At 38.9% G+C, this 12,618-nt stretch overlaps 1 protein-coding gene across 2 annotated transcripts in view; it reads left to right on the top strand.

Moving 5' to 3' along the window:
* RASGRF2 (Ras protein specific guanine nucleotide releasing factor 2) overlaps positions 1-12,618 on the top strand; it is a 140,939-nt gene that overhangs the window by 40,690 nt on the left and 87,631 nt on the right. For both annotated transcript variants that reach the window (XM_060761720.2, XM_060761719.2), the window contains exons 2-5: positions 4,920-5,026; positions 7,652-7,799; positions 8,270-8,359; positions 11,274-11,527. In XM_060761720.2, the coding sequence (XP_060617703.2) occupies positions 4,920-5,026; positions 7,652-7,799; positions 8,270-8,359; positions 11,274-11,527 (599 nt within the window). The remainder of the gene's footprint in view (positions 1-4,919; positions 5,027-7,651; positions 7,800-8,269; positions 8,360-11,273; positions 11,528-12,618) is intronic.

Here is a 12,618-nt window from a genome sequence, read left to right as displayed (position 1 = left end):
GAAGATACCCGGAAGACTGACGGGAAGCGACCCCTTCCCATACTCTATCCACCTTTTTCCCTACCTCCCCCCCTACCTCCCCCCCTCCAACCCCCCCCCACAAGCACCCCCCACCACCACCCCCTTTTCCCTATTCCCTCAATCTTACCCCACCCTCCAACTTTTGTGATGACTGTATACTAAAATCTCAATAAAAATTGAATTAAAAAAAATGGTAAAAGACTCAAAAGCATTTAACATGCCTCCTTCTGCACAGTACAGGCATGTAGCCGGGGGGAGGGGGTTGAGGGGCGTCAGCCCCCCCCCGAAATTCTGATGGTGGTTTGCAAAAGGGCCTTACTGGTGCATTATTTAAACTGTTATGTTTATTCATATCATGATCTGATCACCATACTCAATATATCCCACATGCATGAGGTATTGGGGTAATGATATAAAAGGTTTGCTAGGGTAGACCCTCTTTCACTCAGACTCAGCCCCCCTGAAACTCAGCGCCCCCCGAACCCCCCCCTGAAAAAACTCAGCCCCCCCCCCCCGAATCGAAATCCTGGCTGCGGACCTGGCACAGTACCAACAAATATTAGGTATGGTGCCATCATCATTGTCTTCAAGGCATTTCCCCTCCCTCTCTCTTTCTCTCTCTTCAACACATACACCTTTACTGTTGTTTGACATTTTTAGTTTGGCTCCTGAGAAAAAGCCAGTCTGCAATGAGGAATCCTATTGTCAGCATAGCCTAAAGTGCTTTTAGTGCTGTGGTTCTCAACCTGTGGGTTACCAGGTGTTTTGGCCTACAACTCCCAGAAATCCCAGCCCATTTACCAGCTGTTAGGATTTCTGGGAGTTGAAGACCAAAACATCCGGGGACCACAGGTTGAGAACCACTGTTCTAGTGGATTCTGGACTTTATGTACATAAAAGTACACCTGCAACATTTTGAAATGGCACTGCAGTGGTACTGTATGGCACTACATGTCCAATACAGAGCAGATTCTTTGTGAGGAGTATTTTTTCGCTGTTGCTTTGTCTGCAACAGAGCTGGGAAACATGTGCGTCACCAGACATTGTGAGCCTGGATTTTCTAGCAGTTCAGCACAGCCAGTCATTGAGGGATGCTGATAGCTGCAATATAACACTTAAACTTCTTAGATCACAGGACTAGTCCTTGCTCTCCAGTTTTTATGGATCACCTCTAAGGCTGGCTCTACACTGCCAAATAATGCAGTTTGAACTGTATAATAGACCCATATAATGCATTTGAAGTTCAAGTTGCATTATTTGGCTGTCTAAGCAGAAAACAAGGGTCAACGTTTTCCAGTTTTGGTGAGCTTAGCTCCTAGCTCCAAGCAAGGGAAAAGAAAGGTATTCAGATCTCCTTCTTAGTTATTAAAGCAGAAGCCTACTACAACTAATCCATTTGTTGCTGTAATTTGCAAAAACTCTTCAGAGGATTTACAGTTTATTTTGTTGGCTTCTTACTTTCCTCATAGTGATTGTAATACTTCCATCCTGCTCTGCATTCACCCTCAGGTTAGAAACAAGTAGAGAGCATTCCCTGAATTATAAACATCTGACTTACAAATGACGGATAGTCAAGAACTAGCCAATGTTTTTAAATGAATCATGTCCCCTCACCATCTCTTCTAGGTTTATCTGCCAGATGGTAAGCCCTCTTTGTACTTTTCAAGACAAGCTTTCATCTGTTGGGTTGCTGTGACATGTAAGCACAATATGTAGCCAGACTCATTGGTTTAATTCAGAGGTAACACTCTTGGGCCAAGAAATCAAGCTGTCACCTTTTCTGTGTCCTACACCTACACATTAAGCTTCAGGACTTCGATCCTAGCTTGCTAAACCATAGTTTCCCATGATATATGAACCAGCAAACTATATTTTTATTGGGTGGGCTCATAATCTAAGTCAGGGAGCTCATCTTGCCAGTTGAGGTTTCCTCCAAGATGTCAACAGCAATTATATTTCTTTCATCTTTTAACTGTGTGTTAATAAGCCAGGAGAGAAGTATTGAAGCCATGGGAGGAAGAGATTGAGGAGGCGGCATTTTCTTACACAGCCTTTTCTTATATCAAGAAACCACTTTTTTTAGTCCAAAATTTGTTAGTCCAAAATTTCTTATGTCAAGAAACCACATTTTGTTAGTCCAAACGAATTCAGTGGAATATCCCTGACTTTCAGGAGGAGGAAGGTTTTTACAGTCGCGATACACTTAACTTTGAGATGACAATATGTGCCATTCTTCAAGAGTTCTAGTTAAGCATCTTTTTAGCCTATTTGAGGAAATAATTATTTAAGTTTCCCATGAAGAATTAAATGTTTAATTCAGTGCCAATTCAGTGCCAATGACAAAGCCTAACTGGTACATAATGTATCTGCTGTTCATTAGAAAATAATATAAATGAAGTGACAGAAAGACAGTTGGCTATGAAAAGCATCTCTGTTTTAAGCATAGCCCTGCTGCTTTTTATGTTCCACTTCTACCAACACCAACTTGCATGTAATTTCCAAGCTGACAGCCTATTATATTACAAAATGAAACATTTCTAAAGTCAGTAGCTTTTAATACTTGCATTTTCCCCCAAAGCAAGCAATACTCATCATAAAGAAAAGCTGTTGTTATGAAACATCGTCTTACATTCTTCATTAATGTAATTAACAAATAGCAAAAAATTTCCACTGAAATCTCAGGCACATAAATTATGAGGTCTGTAGAAAATCTTATCTCAAAAGGACTGGTAAGTTTCAGCAAACCTCCAAAGTATAGTCTTGTTAGATAACCTGATTTGCAGTGAAAGAGGACATCCACCATTTTGAAGTCTTATCTGATTTGTGGCTTGTTTGAAGAGTAGTAAAAGTCTTGTTTGAATGAGCAATAGCCTTACACAGCAGAGAAGTAAAACTTTAATTGGCTAATAACAAAAGCTAGGCAGCTTCTTTTTCAAAATATTTTTTTAATGTTTTTTATAAATAAAACAATACATTTATAACACAGCAGTCATATAATATCCAAGACACCCAGTACCTTTTTCAATTAATCCTATTATATCTACTGTGAATGTCACTCTTATGTATGCATTTCTATGATTCACCTCTGTGCTCCCCTCCCCCAAGCCACATCTTTCATATTCTCTGTCCAAAATTTCATTTCCTCTCGTGGAGGTAACTTTCCATCCTTCTTTGTAAATCCTCTTTCAATACATTTTCCCCAGACATCATCAAAATCATTTTTCTTCCATATTCCTTTCTTAACTTTTAACTGATATGTCAACTTATTGTTTATTGCCAGTTTTCATAATTCCTTACACCATTCTTCAATTTGTGTATTTATTTCCCCTTTCCAATTCCTTGCTATTAGCAACCTTGCTATTGTTAGTCAATTAGCCAGGCAGCTCCTAATGACCTCACCATATTAGCCAGAAGAAGGTCCCACTTCGCCTGGCATCCAGGAGGAAAGAGGAAGCAGCGGGGCAAACACTTTTCTTGGCAACACTTTCCTCATCACATGGGGAAAGTGTTGCCCTCTTGGAGATGCCTGGTGAGCCTCCCATGTTGAGAGAGAAGTGTTGTACGATGCTTTCCCTCCAGTTAACAGCTAGCTGACCTCTTGGAAGCTGAGTAGTAAATGTCTGCATGTTATTGATTGGTCCAAATTCCACTGTCCCCACTTCTCCCATTTGCTGTCCAGGAATTTGAGAGAGTTTGGCATTAATTATTTTCCTGCCTTACTATCTCAGTCACAGCTTGGTTATGTGGTTATCCAAACAGATGAACCAGGGTACCTTGGTGAGCACTCAAAGGTACCTGGAGAGTGAAAGGTCTCTGGCACAGTTCTCCCTGATGGTGACTATTGCATCTGGTTTGAGAACAGCTTGACAAACTGTAGCCTGTTCAGTGAGGTGAGCAGGAACAGATTTTTTAATTTGTCTTTATGGAAGGGCAAGATGCATGGACAGTATCCTTGAAGTGACTGGTTTGACATTGAAGGAGCTGTGGGTGGCCATGGCCAGCAGGGAGCTCTTGCATGAGCTGGTCCATGAAGTCAAAGAGTCAGAAGCAGCTGAACAAATAAACAACAATAACAATGGAAAGGAGGCAACAAAAATATCAAGCGACTTTGATAGTGAACTGTATATTGCAAGGGAAGTATTTGATTTGCTTTAAGTTATGTGTTTTTGTTATGCTGTTGTTTATTGAGGCTTATTGAATGGCTTATTGGCCTATGCATTTTGACTAACCCTGTATTATTACTCAGTGGTATTTTGCAAGAATTCAACCCCCCCCCCCAAAAAAACAACAAATAAGCTAGTTAGTTCAAAGCAATATGTAGAATTTAATTACATCTTGCTGTAAGGCCCCCATAGCCAGCTTACAAGATTCCCGTGAGCACGTGTTTTCCACTGTAGAAAAAAGAATGCCGGCACTCTGATATCACTGAGCAATGTTTTCCTATTTGAAATGTTCATGTTGTTTAAACTGAGTCAGAGGTGAATTGCATGTATTGACTATATTAACAGTAGAGGTTTCGTATCCTTTATCCAAAATGCTGAAATCCTAAATATCAAAAATATGTAAATGTGATAGTGATACCTTAGCATAATATTGTATAAATATTTGCATAATATTGTATAAAATTACTTTTGTTATATGTGTATAAAATGTATAGGAAATAAATGTATGTTGCATTTTAACTTGGAATCCACCTCTAGTTTAATCTCAGTATGTATATGCAATTCCTTCAAAATGTCCCTAAAATCATAAATGCAGAGCATTTCTGGTCAGAAGCATTTTGGATAAGGGATGCTCAGCTAGTATATTAAATGTGTGTGTCTTATTCCCTTTTGTAAAAATGGCTGTTTTCAAACACTACTTTCCTTTTTTCTTGTCTTTTTTTTACAACTTCATAGTTCTATTTCACTGTCCTTTTTGGCCATGAAGGACAGAAACCACTTGAGCTTCGCTGTGAAGATGAAGCAGAGGGAGAAGAATGGGTAGACGCTATTCACCAGGCGAGGTATGAAATTGAACCTCCAATACCACAGTTAATTCCTAACCAATTGTTGTGATTTATTGAGACAGAATTTCCTTCCTTTGCTTGTGTGTTTAACTGGCCCCAAAGAGCTTGTGAAGTAGAACCTGCTCTTGGTGTGCTGCTTCTTTCTCCTGAGAGACAACAAAAACTCCAGTCTAGAAACTTCAGCATCATTTTGCAGTGGCCAGCATAGGCTCACATTAGGAAAGCTACAAAACTCCTATCTTCTTTTATTTGCTCATGCTATTACTTCATTACATGCTGTTCAAGTCTGTAAAGACTTTCTCGGCTCTGTCTGGTTCAGTATAGTGGCAATGCACCCAACTGATGTCCACTTGAGCAGCACTCCACTAAATGCCATACATCCCGCCAGGCAGACTTCCTTCTTGGATTTCCTGCCCATTAGTATCTAAATAGTACTACCAGAGTGCTAAAACCTTGATGTTGCTATTGTATATAATAGACATCATTTTACTGTGCCATTGTATTGAATGGGACTTGGGCAGCCATAGATTTTGGTGTCCATACAGGATCCTGGAACCAAACATCAGTAAATATGGAGGGCCCACTGTTACTTCTCATACCAATGCCATTTGGGCTAACAGCGGGAGCTCACCCTGCTCCCCGGATTCGAACCTGCAACCTTTCAGTTAGCAAGTTCAGCAGCTCAGCGATTTAACTCACTGCGCCACCGGGAGCACAGTATATCCAGGTCTTGAGCAAATTCATATTTTGGATTGTAATTACCAGAATACTCCACTATGCATAGCCACTAACCATGCTGCATGATGGATTGTGGGAGCTGTAGTCCAAAAGCTAGGTTTTCCAGGCATTGGGTTTAATATAAAAAGCATCCTTTATCCAGTCCATGAGATCTGGGTTACATTAGGAAGCACAGAAGTATTGTTATCGTTTCAGTGATAATTATGGTAACAGAGGTAACTATTTTGTTTTCATAGGAGAAAATGACTTGACAAACTCTTCCCAATTAAGTCAATAGGAGTTTGTTTTCCAGGCCAGCAAACAAGCTTAATGATAATCCCTAATTTCACCCTAATTGTATCATAACAAATAGTTTATAATAGATTTGTTTAGTTTGGATAAGAGTAGGTTGATATTTTAAATACCTTAAATTCTTTATTTGAAAATGTTTTTAACGATAGATTCAAAGTGGGAAAGAAATTTGAAATACAGTAGAGTCTCGCATATCCAACCTTCGCTCATCTAATGTTCTGTATTATCCAACGCAGTCTGCCTCCTACCTGGATCCACAGCTGTTTCAATACATTGAGATGTTTTGATGTTAAATTCATAAAGACTGCATACAATTACTGTGTATTGAACTGCTTTTCCTGTCAATTTGTTGGTGCTTAATTTGTAAAATCATAATGTAATTTGACGTTTAATAGGCTTTTTCTTAATCCTGCCTTATTATCCAACATTTTGACTTATCCAACATTCTGCTGGCCCGTTTATGTTGGATAAACTAGACGCTACTGTAATAAGAATAGCCCAATTAAGCTATAGTCAAGGGAATTGTCCCAATTAAACACAGCAGGAATAGATATGCATAGGATTATGCTGTCAATTGGTTGATGGTTACATGATAATACTTTTCCTGTATAAAAGTTTTTGATCTTAGGTAGGCAACCTGGAAAGTAATGGAAGGAACTGCAGAATGGAGAACGGGATATACAGGAATAGGCCATTTCCATGGAAGGTGGTATTGCCCTGTCCTCTAGAGTTCGGAACTGATTCCACTGAATGACTGGCTTTCCTTCAAAAACAATGCAGTATGACCCCCCATATCCACAGGAAATACATTTTTGAACTTATCATGGAAACAAGAAATCATGGATAATTGAAACCTATTGAAATGAATGACTTCTGTTAGAAGTTGCAATATAATTGCATTGGGAGATGTAGAAAATTATTAGAGAGGCATCCTACAGCGGATTCCAACAGCTCTTTAACCTGGGAGCAATCATGTTTTTAAAACTCAATTGCACCTGGGTTCCAGCCCGCACATGCCCTAGAAAGGGCATGCTTTTCCACAGGAGGGGTCCACATGCCCTCTCAGAACCCTTCAGGAGGACAGGGAGACATTCACATCCCCCCTCCCCAAAACCGGGGGGAAAAGTAAAGTAACTTACCTGGCCACCATTAAACTACTGCCAGAGCTCTGCCGGAGAAATGTCACGTCAGGAGAAAAGGGGTAGTAGGAGCAATTTTTCTCTTTTGCTTGGTGGATTACATAACAAAATCAGGAAATACAAATTTGGTATGTTTGTATCTCTATGCAAAATAAGCAAATATTCTCCCAGCTTCTCAATCAGAAAACATCTCAATGTACATGCAGAGAAATAACTGTATAAATATAACTGAGAACTCTAATTGCTATTTCCTGATCAAATTCAGCTAAAAAAATTCAAAACATAAATTAAAGATACACTAAATTATTAAAGTAAATTCTGCCCTATCCCTTAGCAACACATCCTCCCCCTAAAATAGGAGGGATGACATTTTGAACTTTCATCAATTCACATAAAGGTTGTATCTGCCATGTTTGAGAACTTAGTGTTTCCTCTTTTCTTTGTCTGTTTGTAGTTACTCAGATATCCTAATTGAAAGGGAAGTATTAATGCAAAAATACATACATCTAGTTCAGATTGTAGAGACGGAAAAGATCTCAGCCAATCAGCTGCGACATCAACTTGAGGATCAAGACACGGAAATTGAAAGGCTTAAATCAGAGGTATGTACTGAAAGCAGGAGCAGATTACTTTTCTCTAGTGCAATTATTGACTATTTTATACATTGAAAATATAATTTACCCCTCATTTCACTCAATGAAATGAAAAATGCAGGAAGAAACAACATCTTGTGTGTGACTTTTGAGGTTTTCTGACTGTTCAGAAGGATTTGGGAGGAAGTTCAAGCTTAACAAAAAGCTCTTGTTGTTGGAGACCTCAAGTAATGGAGATTATCCCACTGGAGTTGTTTTTCTCCCATGCTCTCCTAATACTTAAGAAGCTTGGAGGTATAAGAAAAGGCTTAGAGGCTAACACTTCCCATGTTTTAAATAATCAGGTTTTCAGGTTTTGGACGAGCATTAATAAAACTAAGGAGGCTAAGAGGACTACTCTGTCCTGAAAGTAAACCACTAAAGTAAGATTTTGAATAGGCTTAAATTTGTAGAACATCTTAATGATTTCTTTCTTTCAGATTGTAGCTCTCAATAAAACTAAAGAACGAATGCGACCTTATCAAGGCAACCAAGAAGAAGAAGATCCAGATATCAAAAAAATTAAAAAGGTAAACTTCCACACATTGTATTGTAACAGAGAGAACATATACATTGTCAGTCCCAGCCAGTTTACCAGCTATTAGGATTTCTGGGAGTTGTAGGCCAAAAACATCTGGGGACCCCAGGTTGAGAACTACTGTTCCACAAGGAGGACACCGGTTTCCAGGTGGAAGGCCGTCTCAATCAGAGTTGGCTTGAGGCGCCTTCCTCTTGGCACATTTCTCCCTTTCGCCCTCCATTTGCACCTCTTCAAATTCCACAGCTCTGCTGGTTACAGCTGACCTGCACTTAGAGCCACAAGGAAGTTTTTCCTAATATTCAGGTGTAGTGTGAATCCATTGTACTGGTACAGGGTACACTCTATCTAGACACTTTTATTTAGAAATTAAAATAACAGATTTCATCTCCTTGCCCCCCCCTCCTCCGTTAGCCACTTGAAACAATAGAATTGTATTATATAATATCTCAAGGTTATGTATAGCTGTATTCTTGATTATATAATACTGTACTTGTACATTAATAATTCTACTATAAATTTTGCAAGTATAGTCTACAATTGAACAGTTTTGTTGAGTGTACTTGTTATTTGTTTATTTATTTATTTCACATATTTGTATCCCGTCCTTCTCATCCCTGAGGGGGGACACAGGGAGGCTTACAACAGGCAACCATTTGATGCCATCAAACAGATTCATAAATAACAATTGCAATTAAAACAGTAATTAAAACATTACAGTATTAAAACATTCATTTAAAATCATGCCAATTCAAATCATAGTCCAGGTCAAACCAATTGTCAGTAACATAGGGTCAGTTTCAATCTCAATTGCTGCATCTATTGTTTGAACACTTGGCCCCACAACCATGTTTAAGTTGTTTTCTAAAGGATAGGAGGGAGGGGCCGACCTGATGTCACTGGGAAGGGAGTTCCACAGATGAGGGGACACCACTGAGAAGGCCCTGTCTCTCATCCGCACCAGTCATGTTTGCGAATATGGCGGAACCTATTGCAGGGCCTCCCCCCAATGATCTTAACCTTCATGGCAGTTCGTAGCAGGAGATACGTCCGGACAGGTAAACTGGGGCGGAACCATTCAGGGCTTTATAGGCTAAAACCAGCACTTTGAATTGTACTCGGTAGCAGACTGGCATCCAGTGTAGCAGTGTTATGAGTAAAAGAGAAACAAGTGTTTTTAGATGTTGGGGTTTACTATAGCTAGCCGTCTAATGAAAAAAGGAAAGAAATTTAGACAATTTCCTTGGCTTTTCGCTATTATTTCTAAAAACTTATTTATAATTTCTATATGATAGCTATGGTATATTTATTATGAGAATACCCAAATATCAGAAACCATAAAAACTAAAATGTGATATCTGTAGCTTACACAGGTCTTTTTGTGTTGCATTAAGAATTAACATTTTTGCCTTTTCCTAGTTTATTTTAAGTCCTGTAAACCCCAGACTTCTGTATTTTCATGCCACCTTTTATATCAGTACTGATATAAACTGTCGGTTTAATATGAATGTCTCTGAAGGAAACGTCTTTTAGTAGCTGCTGTCAATCAGTATAATATTGAGTGCAATAACAGTGACAACACTTTGCATTTGTATCTCTAAACTGTAAAAATCCAGCATTGTATATTTCACTGGGATTTTTAGTGATGCAGCTGTGTAATTTTGCCACATGCTCTACAAAAAAGGTTATATTGCCAATTTCTTGAATGTTTAGATGTAATTAAATAAGTTGAATGTTTAAGCATGTGTAGAATGTTTAGATGTAATTAAATTGACCTTCGGTACAGATGTACAATAATTGTTGTTACACATAGTCCTGTATCTTGTTACCAGAAGGATGCTCAGTTCTCAATTGGGAATTTTTAGTACAGTATAATTAATTTACAGGCAACATTATTTACATCCATACATACGTTTTTGCTTTTCCAAGTAGTTTACTGAAAAGTTCGTTCTTGATTTTCTTTTGTCATCAAGTCATTTTACTTATGGCAACCCTAAGACAACCCTATAATGACAGGAATAGTTCAAATGGGAACTTGCCTTTGAGCCTGAGGGAATGTGACCTAACTAAGGTGGTTTTCTATGGCCAAGCGGGGATTTGAAACCAAGTCGCTAGAGTCATGGGTGCATTTACACTGCAGAATTAAGGCAGTTTGATATGACTTTAACTGCCATGGATCAATGTTCTTGAATAATGGCAGTAGTAGTTTTATAAGATATTTAGCTTCTTTTGCCAAAGCCTCCCCAAACTAAAAAATATTTTTAGGATTCCATAGTTAAAGTGGTGTCAGACTGTATTAATTCTGCAGTGTAGATGCACTCACTGTCCAAGACTTAACCTTGGTCAGGTCAGATTAAATCAACGTCTGCGCTAGATTCTATTTTGTTATTTTAGTCTAAAATCCTGGGTGAACTGCAGAGTATATGTGGTGCTCATCAAAGACCGGAACCTTTAATTCTCCTTGTTGTATGAGGCAACAAGGAGAATCTTCCTTCTCAAGAGAACATGGGCTTGCAATATAGCTCTTCATATTATGTTGTGTACAGTTATGAAACACTGAAAGCCAACTCTGTATTTTGGCTGCAGCCCAGTGCTAAAGGACAAGCTTTACACGCAAAAAGGCCCAGGTTCAGTCAAGGACATTAACAGAGTAGACGGTGGAAGATTTCTGTCTGCATTCCTAGAAAGGTGCTCTTATTTATACCAGTAATCCATGAAATAGTGAACAACATGGGCTACTGTATTTGTATAAGGAAGCTTCTTACAGTCTCTGTTCTAGCCTCACATATGATTCCCCCCCCTCAGTGAAAGTGGGACTTTTTGTAAATGTGTTCAATGATCATTATTTTTATATTTGAAATTAATAATTAAGTTTCAATTTAATCAATTATTTGTTTTATGTTTAGGTCCAGAGTTTTATGCGAGGTTGGTTGTGCAGAAGAAAGTGGAAGACAATTGTCCAAGATTATATTTGTTCCCCTCATGCAGAGAGCATGCGGAAGAGAAATCAGATTGTTTTCAACATGGTTGAGGCTGAATCGGAATATGTGCATCAACTTTACATTCTTGTTAATTGTTTTCTAAGACCATTAAGAATGGCCGCAAGCTCAAAGAAACCACCCATTAGTCATGATGATGTCAGCAGCATATTCCTCAACAGGTATTATTTGATATATTGCGTAGATGTCATTGATCGTGGTTGGATTATGTTGGCACATCTTTGTCTGTATTATGTATCCTAAACTGAACCAGGGGCAGAACTGGCCTTACCATTGGACAAAGTGAGGGAACTGCCTCAGGAAGCAGCTTGCATGGGGCAGGAGCACACCAACTACTAACATGTTGTTCACATTGAACTTCACTGTGTCTGATTCAGAGATGGCCTAGTTAATGATCAATCTGGAAAAATGCAGTGGTTTTTGATCTAGTGTAGGGCTTCTTAAACCTTTTCTACTCACAACTTCTTTCCGCTCGAGAATTTTTTTGTGACCCCAGGTATATAGCTATGGCACCACTGTGTGTTATTTTGTAAGCCACCCCAATTCCCTATGGGAGATGGTGGTGGAGTACAAATAAAGTTGATGATGATGATGATGATGATTATTATTATTATTATTTGAAACACAACAAGATGAGTCCACAGCAGACACTCTGCTGGCTGTTGTATTGGATCACATGTCGGACACTGCCCAAGTGTCTAGGACTGTGTGATGTATTGACAAATAATGCATGCAGAACCCTTCTGCAGCTGGCAAATGGTAATTTTGTCAGTGCCAATTGTGTTTAAGTGCAGGCAAGGTCTTTAGGCACTTCACCCAGTGTGCCAATCACCTCTGTTAATATATAAGTAAGTTTATTTGATGCTTAGACCATAGGCCTTTCACATACAAGGCAAGGCAAAGAAATAAATACATTAACACCAGATTATTAAATACAATATAAAATACACAATAAAATCCTATAAATCATTAAAATGCTACATTTTTTTAGACCATCGCTGGAGGAGTGGAGGAGCAGCTCCTGCTGAGCTCAAGGGCAAGTTTTGATGCTGATCATCACTGGGACCACCTTTACTGCCTTGTGCCAGAGTCTTTGCAGTTTGATCTTTAAATCCTCATATCGTGTCAGCTTTTCCCGTTGTTTCTCTTCAACCCTGTTGTCACCTGAGATTGCAACATTGACGATCCATACTTTTGTTTTTTAACACAATCGTGAGGTCAGGAGTATTGTGCTCCAAAACTCTATCAGTCT

Source organism: Anolis sagrei, chromosome 2, assembly GCF_037176765.1.
Source record: "Anolis sagrei isolate rAnoSag1 chromosome 2, rAnoSag1.mat, whole genome shotgun sequence".
NCBI classification, from domain to species: domain Eukaryota; kingdom Metazoa; phylum Chordata; class Lepidosauria; order Squamata; family Dactyloidae; genus Anolis; species Anolis sagrei.
Note: the sequence above shows the minus strand (reverse complement) of the source record. Positions and strands in the feature narration are given on the sequence as shown.